Below are 21,166 nucleotides of genomic sequence, written 5' to 3'. Positions count from 1 at the left end.
CCTTTCCCCGGAGTTCCGCCTCTTACCTTAACCCTTCCTTTGCCGTGGGATGGGGGGGGTTTGCACCGCAGAGAGTGAAAGTGGGAAAAGGGTGGATTGCAAAGTGTGTGTGGGGGGGGGAAGGGCGTCTCCGTGGCAGCCTGCAGGGTCAAAACTGTGTATTTCCCAAATATAAAATAAAATAATTAAATTTTTAAAAAAAGTTCGTGTTGCATTGGCCGGGAATCGAACCCGGGCCTCCCGCGTGGCAGGCGAGAATTCTACCACTGAACCACCAATGCACCGTTGAGAAAAAGAGCTCTTGCGACACTTCCTATAGGGGTTTTCCTGCTGGGCCTTACAGTCCAGACTACAAAGCCCATCATTACAGTCTTTGATGTGCAACACAGATGTGAGTCCGTGATGTTCGAAGGTAAAGCATGTGACGGGGGGAGGGGATGCTAAAAGGGTAGTAAATGGAAAAAAATTAATGTAAGTGACTTTTTGCACTGATGTTGTAACTTGGAACGGTCACTAAATGGACTGTGGTAAATCAGGGACTTTGGAAGGAAGGGCTTGGTGCTAAATGAGGCTTCAGAAGATGCTTGGAAACAGCACAGCAATCGAGTGCTGCAAGGGATCTCGGAGGTCATTTAGTCCAACCCCCTGCTCCAGCAGGAGATCCTTACAGAATTATAGAATATTAGGGTTAGAAGGTACCTTGAGGCCATCTAGTCCAACCCACTGCTCCAGCAGGAGTTCCTTATATCGTCTGCATTATTTGGGGGGCTCTAACAGAGAACTCTTGCGACACTTCCTATCGGTTTTCCTGCTCTGCCCTCCAGTCCAGACTACAAAGCCCATAATTAGGGACAGTCCTCCGCAACCACAGTTGAGCCCCAACATTTCCAACTGCTCATCAAGACGGTTGTTAAGTCGGCTTTCATCTGTTTTAGGATCTTTCTGGCTAAGGGAACCAGTTAGTGAACTTAGTTAACACGGTTATTAGAATGAATGAACGAATGAATAAATGAGCTGGAAGGGACCTTCGAGGTCATCTAGCCCAGCCCCCTTGCTGAAGCAGGAGACCCTATCCCATGTCAGAGAAATGGCTGTCCAGTCTCTTCTTATATAAAAAAAACCCTCCAGTGATTGAGCATCCACAACTTCTGGAGGCAAGCTGTCCCATTATTTAGTGGGTTTTTTTATTTGTGTTTTTTTTTTAAATTTTTGAAAATTTTGAAAATTGTTTCTTATTTTTAAACAAAACAAAATGTCAGGTTTCAGTGTCGTCTCAAAATAATTTGCATTTCCAGACAAATCAGTCTTTGATGAAATCTTTCATTTCTTAAGCACGACAATCTGTCCCCGATTATATCGTAGCCAACACTGACTTCCTGACCCCCAAACCTTCCCTTTCCGTTCCCCAATTCTCTGCGTCTCATTGGCCATCTTCCAAATCACTCTCCCCATAGCTACTACTTCAGCTCCCAGGAATGTCCCCCCTCCCATCTCATCACCTAGGGGATATTATCTTCAGGGAAAATAAGTAGGTGAAAAGTCAAGCGTCCCCTTGCCAGCTGCCCCCTCTTCTCCTCCTTATGTCAGCACTGGAACGAATGTAGTTTGGAGTGCTGACACAAAACATAAAACAACCATCATCCATTACAATTACAGAAAGTGTATCGATCGGTTATAATTCTTTTGTGCTTAATCCCATATCCAAAATGTACAGGTCGTTTAATTTCTCTTATTTGACAACTTATTATAGCCCTTTATATTATTATTCTCATTTAACAATTATTTAACAACGGCTCGTCTCCCGTAAAAAAACCGCTTCATATATTTTATTATTACATTTATTTCATGTTTCATTTCCATGCTTTATTATCTAGCCATCGATAAAATAAATCCCATATCACATAATATTGTTTATTTTCCTGTTCTCTAATTTCAAATGTCAATTTACTCATTTCCGCACATTCCATAACTTTCTTTATAACTTCATCTTCGGTAGGTATTTTCTCCTTTTTCCAATTTTTAGCAAATACAATTCTAGCCGCTGTTAAAACATTCACAATTAAATATCTCAGTTCTCATTTAGATAGTTTAGATAGAATAGGTAATAAGTCACTGTCTATATATGTGTGTATATGCAATTACATATATGTAGTTTGTTTGTGGTGATTTGTATTGTATATGTAATTCTATGATTGAGAATAATTTGTATGTTTTTATCTTTTTAAGCTTAATAAAGTCTGTTTGTTTTTTAAATTTTTTTAAAAATAAATATCTCTGTTTTCTATTATATATTTCTGGTAAAATCCCTAATAAAAATATCTCAGGTTTAAAGTCAATGTGTTTCTTTGTCATTTTTTTCCAACCATGTGTGGATTTTATTCCAGTATCTTTTAGTTTCTACACAGGTCCACCACATATGGTAATATGAGCCTGGAATCTGATGACATTTATATATAAACTAAATAAATTATAAATTAAATAAATAATTTATAATTCATTTATATAAGTTATAATTTAAATATAAATTTATTATATAAATTAAATAAAAGAAATAAAGAAATAAATTTCTAACATTTCTCCGATTTGTTCTTGAACATTCTGGCTATTCTCGTCGGGGGGGTAAATGCCACCTGTAAGACATCTTATACAAATTCTCCTTATACGCTGTTGACATTGTCATTTTATTATTTTGTGACCACAATTTTTGCCATTTCTCTAAATCAATCCAGTGACCAAAATTTTTCCCCCGTGCAATCATTGTTTCTTTAATTTGTTCTTCCAGTTTTACTTCTAATAAATAACCATACAATTTTTTAATTACATAGTCATCAGAACCTGTTAATATTTTATCGAGATTTTATCCATTGGTTAGTCTTAACGTATGGAAAGGAGTAATTGAAACAGTTGCTGAAGTTCTCACTCAGGTCGGCTCTTCAAGCGGGAAAATACTTTCATCTGATTGGTTGACCGGCCCCCACAGCCTCCTATAAAAGGAGCGCTGCCGGCCAGGCTGTTGTTCTTTGTTCCTGTGAACTACATTGAAGGAGCTTTGCTGAAATCACTCTGGTTTTGCTTCCGGTCTCACCCTGGCGACGAAGGTGGGATCGGATGGAAATTGAGCCGAAAGAGCCGATCACAACCCATTCAAGAGCTGAGCACCGGAGACAATCTGCCGTTTCCTGCAGCACCATTCATTGACTATAAACACATCAGCCCAAATTGCCTAGGCTCCCATCGGTCTAGTAGAATGGCTGCACTACCACCACTTCCACCGTACAGCCCTGCCTCTGAGTCATGGGACTCCTACATGATTCGCTTCGAGTGTTTCCTCGAAGCCAATGAACTTACCGGAATCTCGGACAACAGAAAAAGGGCGTTTTTCCTAAGCTACTGCGGCCCGGAGGTTTTTAAAACGGCCAGAGCTCTCCTCACTCCAGTGGCTGTTCAGACGGTACCGTGGGACACGCTGCAGAATGAGCTGAGGACACACTATGCGCCCACGCTGACACGAATGGCTCGCCGATACACTTTCTACCATCGCAATCAGGCCAAGGGCGAATCGATCCACCGCTACGTTGCAGCCCTTCGAAAGGCAGCGTTGTATTGCGAGTTCGCGGACTTCGACGACGTTCTTTTGTGCAGAGTGGTCGGTGGAGTGAGAGACCTCGAATTGCAGCGACGGTTGCTCGCGATGCCGAACCTCACCCTGCAGATGGCGATCGAGGAGGCGCAAGCTGCTGAAATGTCATATTAATCAACCGCTGAAATCCAGCAATCAGCTGGCGGGCAATGCGGCACATCATCCCGTGTTGTTTGCAGCTGAGCTGGGTTACCATCGCCCAGGACGGCCTCCTGCCCAACATCCAGCCCTGTCTTGCTGCCCAAGAAGCCTTGAAGGTCACCAAGCCCCCGAAATTGAGTTCAATCTCTGCAGGAACAGCTGGATCCCTCAAAGGCTCTTTTCAGAGCCACTCACCAAGTCACAAAAGAGCTACTTGTACTTCCTGAGGTACTCCAAAAGCTTTGGGTCTACGGTGGGGTGCCAAAATTAAGAATTAAGACGTTCCTATTTCATCAAGCTGGCCTGACCTAAACTTTTCCTCTTTTTAAATGGGAATTTTAAATTTGGTTTTAAATTATTGGGGTTTTAAAATGGTTCAGCCAAATTTATTTAATTTGTTTTATCTCTATTTTAAATTTTGCATCTACATGTTTTACTTTATGGCTGTTCACTGCCCTGAGTCCTTCGGGAGTAGGGCGGCATACAAATTTAATAAAATGAAAAAAAAAGAAAAAAAAATGAAAATAAAAACCACACCAAGTTTCTTTAATTTAAAAAATTAAATTAAACTTTTCTTGCCACATTGCACCAATGTCTCACTTACCAACCTAAAGTTTGGGCTCAATGGTCGTAAATTGAGGACTGCCTGCACAGAGTTGGAAGGGACCTTGGAGGTCATCTAGCCCAGCCCCCTTGCTCAAGCAGGAGACCCTAGACCATTTCAGAGAAATGGCTGTCCAGACTCTTCTTTAAAAAAACCTCCAATGATGAAGCATCCACAACTTCTGGAGGCAAGCTGTCCCATTGGTTAGTGTTAACGTATGGAAATTTTATTTATATATATATATGTATGTATGTATGTATGCATGCATATGTATATAATTTATTTATTTCATCTTCACTGTTTTTAACTGATTAGGTCCCACCTTCCGTTGCCTAAATTCCGAAAGGCAATTCTGTAGGCCCCCAAGCAGGAGCAATCTGGAAACTGTTCTGCCCCAGCTACGGACCCCAAAGAACGCAGCCCACGCAAAGTCTGTACAAACCTTAGTTTACTAAAATAAAATCATTTTTTTTTTTCAAACAAAGGCTGTTAATTATTGTCTTAACAGCCTGCAAGAATCCAAAGAATAAATAATCTTAATCTTACTATGGTTGGCAGAAAGCCCAGAAGCAATTTGCAGAGAATCCAGACGCAAAGTAGAGTGAACTAAAGTTGTTCCCTACAAATTGCTTCAGTCAGTGTTCCTCCTTAAATAGGCTAAGGGAATGGCCAATTAGCCCCAAGCCTTACTCTCGAGGAGACTTCCTCCTGAGGAGCCACTCCTGCCTTTTGGCAGCTCTGCGCGCCCGTGCGTCGAGAAGATGCTCCTCCTCTTCTTCCTCTTCGTCCTCTTCACTTAAGGGAGCTTTTGGAGGTTCTGAAGGCCCTGGCTGAATCCCCGCCTCCGGCACCACATCTTCTCCAGCCTCCTCACTGTCTGACTCGAGTGCCAGCTGCACAGGCCACATACGGGCCACAACGGAAACGGAAATGGGGATTTCCTTTTGCAGGAGATGCCTCGAAGACATCCACCCTGGAAATAATGGTCCCCATTATTTTGAGGACTATTTTGAGTTTAACTTTGCTGGGTTGGAAGGAAATATCCCTTCTGGCTCCAGCTCCAAGTGGGGAAAAAAGACACTGGAAACATGGAGACTGCTTGGAAAGATGGTTTAATGGTGCACAGGATCACAGGGTTTGAGTTCCTGAACAGAAAAAGGGGCGAGATGCAGCGAGTTCCTGGGTTTTATGCCCTCTCTGAGCTCTGAACTTCCTGGGGCACAGGAAGAGTATCCTGATTGGTTGTCAGACTCCCAGGGGGTTGGGGGGTCTTAGCTAGCCTTGCTGGCTGTTGTAATCTTCCCCAGGTGCCATGTGGGGAGTTTCTGTTGCTAGATGGGTCCTATTGTGTTGCAGATTGCAGGAAATGCGATTTCAGCCACAGAGTGGTCAACGCCTGGAATGCTCTACCCGACAAATCAAGAAATAAATGCATTTGATAAACACCAGTTTGCATACAGAAGAAATCGAAGAAACTTGTTAATCAGAAGCCACCCAGCAATAAAACCCAGTTGATCGAAGCCATCCTTCAATCTTGGTTTCACATGATAACAGTTGCAGAGCTAAAAGACTGGATTCCCTCCATGGGAAGACGTTGTAAGGCCGTCATTCATGCGAAAGGTTACCCAACTAAGGATTAACTGACATGGGGATCATTTTTGTGTATCTTGTTTTTTCTACAGTGATCATTTTTGTACATCTCGTTTTTTCCATGCGTTTCACTTTTCTTCTTTATACCATAACCGCTATTCTAATAGCCAATCTTTCATCAAAGGTATCCCATTACATTCTTGATTCAATTCTCTTTCTGTTGATAAGATAATTTTATAGTACTACAAAAAAAAAACCAGAAGTGGTGTGATTTGCTAGTTTTAGAAAACATACTATTCCCCAAAAGGTTTCCACAATTTTGGCTACTGCTTTAAGTGAAAGTACCATTAAATGAAGCATTCTAACCGCTTTGGAGTCCCAGCCAAGAAACCTGTTTGTTTACTTGCTTATTTACTTAAAAGATACTTTAAGACAAAATTTATTTATTTACTTATTTAATTTTATTTACTTACTTATTTATATTTACTTACTTACTTAAATTTTATTTACTTAATTTTATTTACTTACCTATTTAATTTTATTTACTTATTTAATTTTATTTACTTACCTATTTAATTTTATTTACTTACTTATTTTTATTTACTTACTTATTTTACTTACTTAATTTTATTTATTTACTTATTTCATTTTACTTATTTCATTTTATTTACTTACTTATTTATTTATATTTACTTACTTAAATTTTATTTACGTATTTCATTTTATTTACTTACTTATTTAATTTTATTTACTTATTTAATTTTACTTAATTTTACTTACTTACTTCATTTTACTTATTTCATTTTATTTACTTACTTAGTTACTTAATTCATTTTATTTACTTATTTAATTTTACTTATTTCATTTAGTTATTTAGTTACTTACTTATTTAATTTTATTTATTTATTTAATTTTGCTTACTTAATTTTATTTACTTAGTTACTTACTTATTTTATTTACTTACTTATTTCATTTTACTTACTTCATTTTATTTACTTAGTTACTTACTTACTTATTTCATTTTATTTACTTATTTACTTACTTATTTCATTTTACTTACTTACTTATTTCATTCTATTTACTTATTTAATTTTATTTACTTACTTGTTTAATTTACTTCTTTCTTTAAACCGCAAACCCCACCCCCACCCTCCAAAACTAGCCATAAAAGTTATCAAGAACAAAAATCGCTTCGAAGGAGGCTTCCGATTGGACGGAATAAAAACACAACCGCGCGCCGGAGTGAGTCAAATAAAATAAAAAATAAAATGAAATGAAATAAGACGTTCCGATTGGCTGAAAGAACGACGTTCCCATTGGACGGGCCCAAACCACCGCCATCCAATCCGAAGAGGCCGCTGGAAACCCGAGGAGTAAATAAATAGGCGGGTCGCGGCGCTCACTCGCCAGTATTCCGTGCTTCTGCGAAGAGAGAGCATCGTTTGGCAAAGAGCGGTCATGTCTGGACGCGGCAAGCAAGGCGGCAAAACCCGAGCCAAGGCGAAGACTCGCTCTTCCCGCGCCGGGCTGCAGTTTCCCGTGGGCCGAGTGCACCGGTTGCTTCGGAAGGGCAACTACGCGGAGCGGGTGGGCGCCGGAGCTCCGGTTTACCTGGCCGCCGTGCTGGAGTACCTGACGGCCGAGATCTTGGAGCTGGCGGGCAACGCGGCGCGGGATAACAAGAAGACCCGCATCATCCCGCGTCATCTGCAGCTGGCCATCCGCAACGACGAGGAGCTCAACAAGCTGCTGGGCCGGGTGACCATCGCCCAGGGCGGCGTCTTGCCCAACATCCAGGCCGTTTTGCTGCCCAAGAAGACCGAGAGCCACAAAGCCAAGGCGAAATAAAAAATTTAAAAAAAATAAAATCATTTCCACGTTTGTCGGCCAGAAATATTTTTTTTAAAAAAAAATTTGCAAAGGCTCTTTTAAGAGCCACCCACAGCCTCTCAAAAAAAGCTGATTTTTCCAATTCTATTAATTCATTAGCAAAATATTGGGTGAAGTGATTTATTTAATTATTTAATTAATTATACTGCCCTCGCGAAGGACTCAGGGCGGTGAACAGTCAAAATAAACATAGATATAAAAATGTGAAATAGAAGCAATATATAATAATCAAGTCGATTTGGCTTATCAATTAAAGCGAAGATCTTCAGAATAAAATTTACATCATTAGGAAAAAGGGAAAAAAAAAAAAAATTACGCCAGCCCGGCTTGGTGAAATAGAAAGGTCTGATTCGTTAGGTTAAATGAATTTAAAATTAAATTTAAAATTTAAAATTAATTTTCCGCCGTGCCCTGAAAACATTTCTATTCCAACAAGCTGGTCTGGCCTAACTCTCCCTTTTTAATTGGCTTTTAAACTGGCTTTTAAATTGGGTTTTAAACCTCTTTAGATAAATTTGGATGTTTTTAAATCTTTGAGCCTAAATTACTTAATCTGTTTCTGAATAGTTTTTAACTTCTATATGTATTTGTATTTATTATGGCTGTTCACCGCCCTGAGTCCTTCGGGAGTAGGGCGGTATACAAATATGAAAAATAAAATAAATAAATAAATAAATAAATAAATAAATGGGGAGATGGAAATTCGGAAGTGCTGCTTCTAAGAAATGGGGCTAATCGGTGGCTTCCTTAACTTTTTTTGCAAAAGGGGGCTTTTCACCGCCTAGGACTGGACTCCCCAAACTTGGCAGCTTTTTTAAGATTTGTGGATTTTAACTCCCGGAATTCTTTAAAGCTGCCAAGTTTGAAGACCTAAGAGGTATGAAGGATTTGGGGGCAGGGGGGGTTGGACTAGATGACCTCCAGAGTTCCCGTCTGGTCCTAGGGATTCTATGATTGCACGGTGAAACTCGTGTGTATTGATTCTAGGTAACATTTTTTTTAAAAAAAAATGATTTATATGCCGCCCTTCTCCGGAGACTCAGGGCGGCTTACAATGCGTTAAGCAATAGCCTTCATCCTTTTTGTATATTTATACAAAGTCCGCTTATTGCCCCCACAAACTGGGTCCTCCATTTACCTACCTTTGAAAGGATGGAAGGCTGAGTCAACCTTGAGCCTGGTGAGATTCGAACTTGCAGTAATTGCAAGCAGCAGATGTTAATAACAGTGCTTTAGTCCACTGTACTACAGGCTCTTATTTATTTATTTATTATTTATTATATTTCTATACCGCCTTTCTCCCGTAGGACTCAAGGCAGTGTAGTCAAGAAAAATATAGACACACAAACGTCATAAAATTGCTCATTAAAATTATATTAGATTCCTTAGATTCCATACATTACATTTAAATGAGGACCTGGATTGTGGGGGGCAATAAGCTGACTTTGTATAAAAAAAGAACACCGCTTAGGGCCCCCCCCCCAAAGCCCTACTAAGCAGATATATTCAAAAGTATGAAGGCTATTGCTTAAAAGCATTGTAAGCTGCCCTGAGTCTCCGGAGAAGGGCGGCATATAAAATCGAACCAATAAATAAATAAACAATTTATTGAGTTGTACAGTATTCTTCTTTGCTGACCGGCTAAAGGACTTTCAGAATACACCTAATAAAAGGCACATGCATTTCTTTTATTGAATGTATATATGTCATCCTATCCCTAGAATAGAATATTTTATTGGCCAAGTGTAATTGGACAGACAAGGAATTTGTCTTGGTGCATATGCTCTGTGTACATAAAAAGATAAGTTCATCCAGAATCATAAGGTACAACACTTATCAAGTGAAGTTTCGCACCATGGTTCATTTTACGTATTTTAAACTTGAACACTTAATCTCTTTTTAAAGGCTTTTACGGGTCGTTTGATCGTGGTAAGCCACCAAGATTGTAAAAGCATCTAAATAATAATAATAATAATAATAATAATAATAATAATAATAATAATAATAATAATAATAATAATAATAATAATAATAGTTACCTGTGAAGAGGCTCAGGACTGCCAGGATAAAAATGCTTATAGCAGTCAATATATACTGCTCAAAAAAATAAAGGGAACAGAAGCAGAAGACATCCGAGATCTGAATGATCTTATTAAATACTTGGTTCTTTACATACAGTAGTTTATACATTGCTCAAACAACTAAAGGGAACACAAAACTACTGTATGTAATGAACAAAGTATTTAATAAGGCTATTTCATTCATTCAGATCTCGGAGGTCTTCTGCTTGTGTTCCCTTTATTTTTGGGAACAGTGTATAAAAATGCTATAGTGTTATATATAAAAGGTGCTTTTGCAAAATGCCAATTGGACTGCTTTTTTTTCTCCTAAAAACTCTCCACGTTTAGCTATAAAATGTTAAATCACAAAAGCCTTAAAAATTCCAGGCAAGTCTGTAGAAAAAGATCAGGAGGAAATAAGAGAGAGTATATAAATAAAGCGTTTTTAGCTTATTTACATAGCCAGCCATTTTACTCGACCAAGTAGTTTTTACCAAATAAGTCGTTATTTCCACTAAGTAATATTATATTAAGGTGATTTTTTTTATATATACGCTACAACTCTTTTTCTGAAATTGTGGGTGGCCCTTAAAAGGACCGTTGTTTTGTTCTTTTTTTTTTTATGTTGAATTAGCCCCCGAAGCCGTACAACGTACGACCTTGGCGTTTCAGCGCGTACACCACGTCCATGGCCGTCACGGTCTTCCGCTTGGCGTGCTCGGTGTAAGTCACGGCATCGCGGATCACGTTCTCCAGAAAGACCTTCAACACCCCACGCGTCTCTTCGTAGATCAAGCCAGAAATTCGCTTCACGCCTCCGCGGCGAGCCAAACGCCGGATAGCCGGCTTCGTGATGCCTTGGATGTTATCACGGAGGACCTTTCGGTGCCTTTTCGCTCCCCCTTTGCCCAAGCCTTTTCCGCCTTTGCCGCGACCAGACATCTTCAAAGCTTGACAAACAGCAAAAAACTAACCTCGGTGGTCTGCCAAGGATAGCTTATAAAGGAAAAGGTCCGACCAGAATGAAAACTTCGCCACTAGCGCTTAGCCGCAGGCTATGTCCCCTTTGTCCAATCAAATGCAGCTTGCTTGAAATGGCTCAGTCAAAGCCCAATCTAATGGAAGTCTAGCCTGACCTCTACAGCCAATTGCAGCTCAGCCCTCGAAATTCAAACGTCCTAACGGATGTTCGCGATGCTTCAGCCAATCAGGCTCTGCGAAGTGCCTATAAATACCCTGAAGCGCGACACCGCCGTATACTGCTTCTGCTGCGACTCCGGAGATGGCTCGTACCAAACAGACCGCTCGCAAGTCCACCGGCGGGAAGGCGCCCCGCAAGCAGCTGGCCACCAAGGCGGCGAGGAAGAGCGCTCCGGCTACCGGCGGCGTGAAGAAGCCTCACCGTTACCGCCCCGGCACCGTCGCCCTGAGGGAGATCCGCCGCTACCAGAAGTCGACGGAGCTGCTGATCCGCAAGCTGCCCTTCCAGCGCTTGGTGCGCGAGATCGCGCAGGACTTCAAGACCGACCTCCGCTTCCAGAGCTCGGCCGTGATGGCGCTGCAGGAGGCGAGCGAGGCTTACCTGGTGGGGCTCTTCGAGGACACCAACCTGTGCGCCATCCACGCCAAGCGCGTCACCATCATGCCCAAGGACATCCAGCTGGCCCGCCGCATCCGCGGAGAGCGGGCGTAAAAAAAAAATACTCCGAGAACCGCCACTCCGATTTAGAAACCCAAAGGCTCTTTTAAGAGCCACCAAATTCTCCACCGAAAGCGCTGATCATGCCGGCTAATTACCGTCAAATTCACAAAGATCCGAGAGGCCCAATTGGGAGCAGATTTTGCAGTAATTTCAGTTACTCATTTTTAGCATTGGGGGTCTTTCATCCACTTAAACTTCGGAGATTGAATAAACCATAATTACATATGGGGTTGAACTAAATTTGGGCGCTTGGCTTTATTTGATGTATGATTTATTTATTTTATTAGGCTTATATGCCGCCCTATGTCCAACGGACTCAGGGCGGCTCACAACAATAAAACCACAATAATCCATTATACAAAGTGAAAATGCCTAATTAAATCAGATTAAATCATGCATGGGCTAAGCAATATAAACATTTCTGCTACATTAGTAAAACCCAATAAAATATAAAACGTTAGATACATATGTGATGGCTACCCGAAAAGTGTTAGATAAATTATTTTGCCCGCTGGCTTGAGTATTGATTGAGTTTATCGATCAGAAAGGTCGGCGGTTCGAATCCCTAGCATAGGTCTCCTGCGTGAGCAGTGGGGGGTTGGACTAGATGACCTCTACGATCCCTTCCAACTCTGTTACTGTTTGTTTATTGTGCTATTACTGGGAATTTTTAGGCTTCGTTGTTAGCTGCCTTTTTGAAAGCCCACGAGCCACGTTTTCCTTTTTAAAGCCAAATTCCAACTTTTTTTAAAAAAATATATATATGCAAAAGCTGCCTTTTCAGCAAAATGTTCTGAAAGGCTTCGACTCATCCCGAAACTTGCAAGAATTAAAACCCAGCTGGAAGGAGGAATCTAAACACATCAATTCACCACTTGTGGCCTTAAATCAATAAAACTTTTTTATCGTTTTCTGACGTTTCACATTATGATGAATCGTTTGCAAAAGACTCGACTCTCTCCATGTTTTTATTTATATGCTTTATAAATTTAACCCAAGGCAGCGAACTTGGGTTTAAATTTTCCCAAGTCATCCATCTTATTATGGTGGCTTGGGGACGAGAATGATTGGCCCCATATCTCCCAGCTTTTGCCTAAATCTAAAAAAAAAACAAAAAACACCATTTTCCTAAATGCTTTTTTTGTTTTGCCTTGAGTTACAAAATCGCTCGTTTTTATCACCTTCGGCAAGAGATTTAAAATGGCGGCCGCCGCACCACTTTCCCTCCCTTTCCAAACAACAGCCCTGCGAGGTAGTCCCGTTTTCTTTTTAGTGGCAAGACAGCATCTTTTTAACGTTTCTGTGGGTGGCTCTTAAAAGAGCCTTTGGGGTTTTGTGGCAAAGCAAACGAAGACTCGCACCTGAGGCGAGAGAGAGAGAGAACGAGAGCTCACTTCTTCACCACGCCTTTCTTGGGCTTCGCCACTTTCGCTTTGGGAGTCTTGGGCTTCGCTTTCGGCTTGGCCGCCCTGGCTTTGGCGGGGCTTTTGACCGCTTTTTTAGCCTTCGCTGCCGCCGCTTTAGGCTTCTTGACGCCCTTGGAGGCTGTTTTCTTCACCGCCTTCTTGGCGGGTTTCTTCGCCCCGGCGGCAACCGGTGCTTTTTTCGCCTTCTTGGCGGCGCCGGTGGGTTTCTTGGCGCTCTTGGCTCCCGCCGGCTGCTGCTGCTTCTTGCGGGCCGCCTTGTCCTTGGGGTCGGCCTGCTTCTTGTTGAGCTTGAAGGAGCCCGAGGCTCCCGTGCCCTTCGTCTGCAGCAGCGTCCCCTTGGTCACCAGGCTCTTCAGCCCCAGCTTGATGCGGCTGTTGTTTTTCTCCACGTCGTAGCCGGACGCCGCCAGAGATTTCTTCAGCGCGGCCAAAGAGATGCCGCCGCGTTCCTTGGAAGCCGTCACCGCTTGCATCAGCAGCTCCGTCACGCTGGGACCGGCCGGCTTCCGCGCCGCCTTCGAAGCGCCCGCCGCTCTCCTCGCCGCCGCCTTGGAAGCCGGAGCCGCCGCCACGGGCGCTGCCGGCGCGACTTCTGCCATCCTTTCAACCGGAGACACCCTCACACCTCCGACGCGGACCCTTCAATGGCCCGGAGGCGCGGCGAGCGCTGGTATTTATAGGAGAGGAGCTGTGCGCTGATTGGTCCGTTGCCAGCACGGCGTTTTTTGCTGGTCCAAGATGCTCGTTTGCAAAAAAAATTTGTGTTTCTGAATCTGCATAAAATAGCCGATTAATAAAAATCCCTCGGGCGGATCCCTTCTTTTCTCAGGGGGATCGAGAAAGGAGGATGTCTTCTTTCGGGATCCCAGCTTTCCTTGGCTGGAGCAGCGCAGAAATTGCAGGGAGAAAGCCGGGAGCACGACTTCTCCCGGCTTCTTCTGCCTTGACACGTGTACACTTATGGCTTTGTCTGGAGTTGCTGAAGGGGTCTCTTAGAAAACCCTCGTGTAAACCTTTGGAAACAGCACCTTGGAGGGTCTCTAGCGTGACCCGCCTGCCAGGCAAGGATCTTGGCTGATGATTTTCCCCCAATTGCTTCTTTCATCCAGCCAAGTAACACATCGAACAAGGCTACACGGATGTGTGTCATTCATTTTATGTGGGGGGCTTGAAAATGACACAAAACGCAAAAAAAAATAAAAATAAAAAGTTGGGGAATTGGGTTGTAATGAAAGAGGCCGGGGACAAGTGAGGAGTAAAAAATTTAAGGTGTGTGTGTGTGTTTATTTTTTTTAAGCAGTCTTGATTTATACTTTTTTTTTTCTGGAACTCGGTCACCTGGATTTTTTTTTTTTTTTATTTGATTTATATGCCGCCCTTCTCCGGAGACTCAGGGCGGCTTACAAGGCATTAAGCAATATTTAAAAGATTTAAAATACCTTTATATCTCGCTGTGTGATAATCCACATACATAATATTACTTCAAAGCAGGTGTTACGTCCTCGGGAACGCAAAAAATGTTACAAGCACAGCCAAGAAAGGGGAAAAGAAAACGATATATGATTTTGAAAAAGAGACCTACCCCCTTGCACTACTTACTAGATTAGAAACAGGAATAGAATAGAATAGAATAGAATAGAATAGTTCAGAATTCAGAATTACATTGGAATGGAATGGAATATAGAATAGAATAGAATAGAAGAATAGAATAGAATAGAATATAGAATAGAATAGAATTCAGAATTACATTGGAATGGAATGGAAAATAGAATAGAATAGAATAGAATAGAATAGAATAGAATAGAATTCAGAATTACATTGGAATGGAATATAGAATAGAATAGAATATAGAATAGAATATAGAATAGAATTCAGAATTACATTGGAATGGAATATAGAATAGAATAGACTAGAATAGAATAGAATTCAGAATTACATTGGAATGGAATGGAATATAGAATAGAATAGAATATAGAATAGAATAGAATTCAGAATTACATTGGAATGGAATGGAATATAGAATAGAATAGAATATAGAATAGAATAGAATTCAGAATTACATTAGAATGGAATGGAATATAGAATAGAATAGAATATAGAATAGAATAGAATTCAGAATTACATTGGAATGGAATGGAATATAGAATAGAATAGAATAGAATAGAATAGAATTCAGAATTACATTGGAATGGAATGGAATATAGAATAGAATAGAATATAGAATAGAATAGAATTCAGAATTACATTAGAATGGAATGGAATTAGAATAGAATAGAATAGAATAGAATAGAATAGAATAGAATAGAATAGAATATAGAATAGAATTCAGAATTACATTGGAATGGAATATAGAATAGAATAGAATAGAATAGAATAGAATAGAATAGAATAGAATAGCATAGCATAGCATAGCATAGCATAGCATAGCATAGCATAGCATAGCATAGCATAGAATAGTCTTGTGACGGTCGCAATTGCGAGGAGGACCAGCCCTAAATCACTACTTTTCAGCGCTGTTGGGCATGAACCAAATAGTTGTAAGTCGGGAACTACCTGTGCTGTGTACGGATGCCCTACAATGGAGGCGAAAGGGGGGAAGTGGACAGCCTGTCAGTGGGAACATCACCTCTGTCTTTTGACAGCCTCTCGTTAAAGAGGTAGTAGGTCAAAAAAGTCAAGATGGTGGGCACAACCAAGCCTCCACATACACACACACACACACACCATTCCTTTTCTGCTTCCTTAATGGTGTAAAAATAGAGTAGAGCTTGGATTATATAGCCATGGGCCTCACCAATAGAATGAAATGGAACAGAACAGAACAGAGAATAGAATAGGGATAGGATAGGATAGGATATTAAAGGAAAGGAGAGGAATACAGAATTAGAATAGAATAGAAATAGAAATAGAAATAGAATAGAATTAGAATAGAATAGAATAGAATAGAATAGAATAGAATAGAATAGGAAAATAGAATAGGAAAGGAAAGGAAAGGACGATAGAAATAGAACAGGAAAGGAAACGAAAGGAGGATAGTATAGGAAAGGAGGATAGAATAGAAATGGAATAGAATAGAACAGGAAAGGAAAAGAAAGGAATACAGAATAGAATAAGAAAGGAAAGGAGGATAGTATAGGTAAGGAAAGGAGAATAGAATAGAAATGGAATACAATAGGAAAGGAGAATAGAAATAGAATAGGAAAGGAAAGGAAAGGAGGATAGAAATAGAATAGGAAAGGAAAGGAAAGGAAAGGAGGATAGTATAGGGAAGGGAAGGAGAATAGAATAGAAATTGAATAGAATAGAACAGGAAAGGAAAGGAAAAGAAAAGAAAGAAATATAGAATAGGAAAGGAAAGGAGGATAGAATAGGAAAGGAAAGGAAAAGAAAGGAGGATAGTATAGGAAAGGAGAATAGAATAGAAATGGAATAGAATAAAAAAGGAAAGGAAAGGAATATAGAATAGTATAGGAAAGGAAAGGAGAATAGAATAGATGGAATAGAATAGGAAAGGAAAAGAAAGGAAAGGAATATAGAATAGAATAGGAAAGGAAAGGAAAGGAAAGGAGGATAGGAAAGGAAAGGAAAGGAAAGGAAAGGAAAGGAAAGGAAAGGAGAATAGAAATAGAATAGAATAGAATAGAATAGAATAGAATAGAATAATAGCAGAGTTGAAAGGAACCTTGGAGGTCATCTAGTCCAACCCCCCGTTCAGGCAGAAAACCCTATCCCCTTTCAGACCAACAGTTGTCCAATCTTTTCTTAAAAACCTCCAATTGTTGGAGCATTCACAACTTCTGGAGGCAATCTTACTGCCACAGCCATGGACTGTATATAAAACATTGCTTTTTTCTCTTTTAAAGTCCCTGCGTTTCCATTTTAAAGCTCATACCGACTGCATCCAAGCAGACTTTTATGCATAGCGGCTGTCCCTTCATTAACCGTGCATTCCTTGCACCAGATCACCACCACAGATGGTCCTCGACTTAGAACAATTCATTTAGTGACTGTTAAAAGTTACAACGGGGCTGAAAAATGTGCTTTTGGACCCTTTTTCACACTTACGACCGTTGCAGCATCCCCCAGGGTTGCGTGATCAAAATTCAGACCCCTTGACAACCGACTCATATTTACGACGCGTTGTAGCGTCCTGGGGTCGTGTGATCCCCTTTTGCGATCTGACAGAGTCCATGGGGGAGTTGATTCATTTAACCACCGTGTTGCTCACTTAATGGCCTGCAATGATTCACTTAAGAGCTATGACAAAAAGGGTGGTAAAATCGGGCAAAACTCACTTAACGAATGTCTCGCTTAGCGGTCCTAAATCGAGGACTACCTGCATTCATTAGCTTCCTAAAATCATTTGCCGTAGAGTTTCTCCACCATTATCCCTACCTCATTCTACCGAGGTACAATTTTTTAAAAAAAATAATAATAGAGAACTGAGATATTTAATTGTGAATGTTTTAACAGCGGCTAGAATTGTATTTGCTAAAAACTGGAAAAAGGAGAAAATATCTACGGAAGATGAAGTTATCAAGAAAGTTATGGAATATGCAGAAATGAGTAAATTGACATTTGAAATTAGAGAACAGGAAGATAAACAATATTATAGGATATGGGATTTATTTTATCAATGGCTAGATAATAAAACATGGAAATGAAGTATGAAATATGTGAATGTTTTAACAGCGGCTAGAATTGTATTTGCTAAAAACTGGAAAAAGGAGAAAATACCTCTGGAAGATGAAGTTATCAAGAAAGTTAAGGAATATGCAGAAATGAGTAAATTGACATTTGAAATTAGAGAACAGGAAGATAAACAATATTATAGGATATGGGATTTATTTTATCAATGGCTAGATAATAAAACATGGAAATGAAGTATGAAATATGAAATAAATGTAATAATATATGAAACAGGGTTTTTTTTTAATGGGACAAATGCCATTGTCAAATAAATGTTAAATGAGAATAATAACACAAAGAGATTATAATAAGAGAAATTAAATAACTTGTAAATTTTGGAGATGAGATTAAGCACAAAAGAATTGTAACCGAGCGACACACTTTCTGTAATTGTAATGGATGATGGTTGTTTTATGTTTTGTTGAAAAATTAAAAAAAAAATTCACTCCATTTTTTTCACCATTTTGAAAATGGTCCCTCCCACCCATTTTCCCTGTCAAACCCAAATTTTGACAGGTCCAATCTTCAGACTGTTGCCATTCTTCAATATAATATCCGAAAAGTGCTTTTTTTTCAAGAGGCAACTGGATTTTCTGGTTGTTTTTTTTTCTTTGATGCAAATGACCAGCTGTCTGCAAGGAGTATCAATCCTTCCGTTCCCCACCATCCAGTCAGAGCCGAAGAAGCTTCTCGGATGAGAAGCGAAACGTCTTCAAAGAAGAAAGTCCTCCTGAAAAAGCACCTTTGGGACAACCATGACCTGGATGACGGAGAACCTCTACAGACGTCGGAATATAATACTTGTTACCAATTATTCAGATTCCTGCCACAGAGTGTAGAATGGGAGGTCCTCAGCCATCCCGTCTTCTAGCATCACCACAGATTAACTTGGTTGTGTTTTTAAGTGAGATTACGGAATCGAGCCCCAATTCTAGTTCTCTGGTGTTTTTCATTCTCCGATTCACTTAACAGCTGTGGCAAAAAAAAAAAAAAAAGTCGTAAAATGAAGCAAAATTCACTTAAGAACTGACTTGCTCAGCAACAAATGGGCTCGATGACGGTTGTAAACCGAGGATTCGAGCAGCGGGTTGGACTAGACGACCTCTAATTCTGTTATTCTGGAGAAGACTAGGGTGTAATAGTCTTGAAGGATCCAGCTGTCACTTTTTTTTCCTCAAAAAAAATATATATATGCCAGACACCGTAAGAAAAAAGTCAAAAATTTAATTATATTTGATTTAATTGGGGCATCCATCGGAATCCTGACGACGCCTTTATTTGGTGACAGAATCCGTTTCACAGAAATTGTACCCCAAATACGACCCGGTTCCTTCACACTCGCACACACACATACACAACACAGAAAGGAAGAAAAACTTGTGGTTTTATACCACAAAAAAATAAAAGAGTTTGATCAATGGAGGAAAACGTAAGCAAAACCAGTTTCGTCTCTCCCACCCTTGGTACCCTGTTACTCTGTAAAACATGGCGGCCTGAGGTATTCTCCCCTTTAACTAGAAGAGGGGGAAAAAAACGAGAGACATTTTCAACCGATATCAAAAATTAAGATCCCGGGCTGCCACAGATAGTCCTCGATTTACAACGTTTAGTGTCCGTCCCAAGTTGAAAAATGCGACTTGCGACCCGTTTTTCACAGTTGCGACATCACATGATCCAAATTCAGAGGCTTTGGAAACTGGCATGTACTTACGACGGTTGCGGTGTCCCTTTGGCGACCTTCCCGCAAGCAAAGTCCCCGGGGAAAGCCCGATTCACTTAACAACCGGGTTACCCACTGATCCACTGCGGTGATTCATTTAACGACCCTGGCAAGAAACGTCGTAAAATGGAACCAAGCTCACTTCACAAATGTCACAAAAGAGATTTGGAGCGCAATCGCGGTTATAAGTGGAGGACTATCCATATTTATTTTCCACATTCACCCAAAAAATAAGAATTAAGAGGGGAAAAAGGCATGGCGGCTTAGGAGAGAGAGAGAGAGCAAGGGTTCGAATCCAAATTTTAGCAAAAACTTCCAAAGCACTTGTGTCAAAAGAGGAGTAAAAAATTAAAATAAATTAAAAATAAAACGCTCCAAATTAGGAAGGGTCTGCTTTAAAAAATAAAACGCATGAGCTGAAGATGAAGTCTATGGGCATCTTTCAACCATCCTTCTCCACCAGCTTGGGTATTACATGCCAAATCTAAGTTGTAGTCCTCGATTTACGACCGGAACCGGGCACGAGATTTTTGATCGTTAAGTCGGGTAGAAGGAGGCATTAAAGAGGTCCCCAAGTAAACGGACTTGGTTTTACAACTGTTTTTACGACGGTCGTTAAGCATCACAGTCGTTAAGCGAATCATATGTTTGTCGTTAAGCAAATCCAGCATATCCAATGGGTGGGGTTTTTTTTTTTTCTGTTTTCTGGAAAACAGCAAAAAAAAAAACCCAACCTAAATTGTGCTCATGTGGCCATGGTCATAAGTGTGAGCCAATTGCCAAGCACCCATCTCTGGAGAAGGGCGGCATATAAATCGAATAAATAAATAAATAAATAAATAAATAAATAAATAAATAAATAAATAAATAAATAAAATAAAATAATAAAATAAAATAAAATAAAATAAAATAAAATAAAATAAAATAAAATAAAATAAAATAAATAAATTTTGCTAGTTTTATTTGTATTAGAATGCATGATACCCAGGTGCCAAACTGATCACGCAGTGATGTTTGTAAAAAATAAATATATAAAATAAAAAACCTGGGGAAAAAAACAAGATATCCAGGCGCCAACCATCAACACATCCCCATATTCCAAAACTGGTTTTGCAACTAAAAGGTAAAGGTTCCCCTCGCACATATGTGCTAGCCGTTCCCGACTCTAGGGGGCGGTGCTCATCTCCATTTCAAAGCCAAAGAGCCAGCGCTGTCCGAAGATGTCTCCGTGGTCATGTGGCCGGATGATTCAACGCCAAGGACGCACGGAATGCTGTTACCTTCCCACCAAAGGGGGTCCCTATTTTTCTACTTGCCTTTTTTACGTGCTTTCGAACTGCTAGGTTGGCAGAAGCTGGGACAAGTAACGGGAGCTCATCCTATTATGCGGCACTAGGGATTCGAACCGCTGAACTGCCGACTTTTCGATCGACAAGCTCAGAGTCTTAGCTGCGTCCCAAGAAGTAAAATCACAGCCAAACTTGTCTCTTTACCTCCAGATCCCAATGGGCACCCAAGGAGCTAACCAAGGAATCTTTTCCCCCAGGAAAATATTTTTGGGGGCACTTTGGTCCCCGGTTCCGTTTTGAAGAAAAAGACAGATCGATGGGTAGATCTGAAAAAAAATCCCACTTCCCCAAAGGGACCGGAGCTGCAAAGTTAGGAAAAGCATTTGCGACAGGAAAAGTATGGGCGATATAGGT

The 21,166-nt window shown here is 40.4% G+C and overlaps 4 protein-coding genes and 1 non-coding gene across 5 annotated transcripts; 2 read left to right on the top strand and 3 right to left on the bottom strand.

Annotated features, from left to right (window-relative positions):
* Positions 1 to 210: 210 nt before the first annotated feature.
* On the bottom strand, positions 211 to 281 carry TRNAG-GCC (transfer RNA glycine (anticodon GCC)). Its single transcript has one exon. It is a non-coding gene; the product is annotated as a tRNA-Gly (tRNA).
* Positions 282 to 7,386: 7,105 nt separating this feature from the next.
* On the top strand, positions 7,387 to 7,856 carry LOC117658445 (histone H2A-IV-like). The gene has a single exon (XM_034406586.3). The coding sequence runs from the start codon at positions 7,434 to 7,436 to the stop codon at positions 7,821 to 7,823; it is 390 nt and encodes a 129-aa protein (XP_034262477.1). The 5' UTR covers positions 7,387 to 7,433; the 3' UTR covers positions 7,824 to 7,856.
* A 2,519-nt stretch (positions 7,857 to 10,375) lies between these two features.
* On the bottom strand, positions 10,376 to 10,923 carry LOC117658448 (histone H4). Its single transcript, XM_034406590.3, has one exon. It carries the CDS (start codon positions 10,865 to 10,867, stop codon positions 10,556 to 10,558), a length of 312 nt encoding a protein of 103 aa, XP_034262481.1. The 5' UTR covers positions 10,868 to 10,923; the 3' UTR covers positions 10,376 to 10,555.
* A 94-nt stretch (positions 10,924 to 11,017) lies between these two features.
* On the top strand, positions 11,018 to 12,081 carry LOC117658443 (histone H3). Its single transcript, XM_034406585.3, has one exon. The coding sequence runs from the start codon at positions 11,208 to 11,210 to the stop codon at positions 11,616 to 11,618; it is 411 nt and encodes a 136-aa protein (XP_034262476.1). The 5' UTR covers positions 11,018 to 11,207; the 3' UTR covers positions 11,619 to 12,081.
* Positions 11,858 to 13,699, bottom strand: LOC117658439 (histone H1.3-like). Its single transcript, XM_034406581.2, has one exon. It carries the CDS (start codon positions 13,651 to 13,653, stop codon positions 13,018 to 13,020), a length of 636 nt encoding a protein of 211 aa, XP_034262472.2. The 5' UTR covers positions 13,654 to 13,699; the 3' UTR covers positions 11,858 to 13,017.
* Between the last annotated feature and the right edge of the window lie 7,467 nt (positions 13,700 to 21,166).

This window comes from Pantherophis guttatus, chromosome 4, assembly GCF_059756535.1.
Source record: "Pantherophis guttatus breed Tessera chromosome 4, ASM5975653v1, whole genome shotgun sequence".
Taxonomy (NCBI): domain Eukaryota; kingdom Metazoa; phylum Chordata; class Lepidosauria; order Squamata; family Colubridae; genus Pantherophis; species Pantherophis guttatus.
The sequence above is the reverse complement of the archived record's forward strand: the minus strand, read 5'-3'. Positions and strand labels throughout refer to the sequence as shown.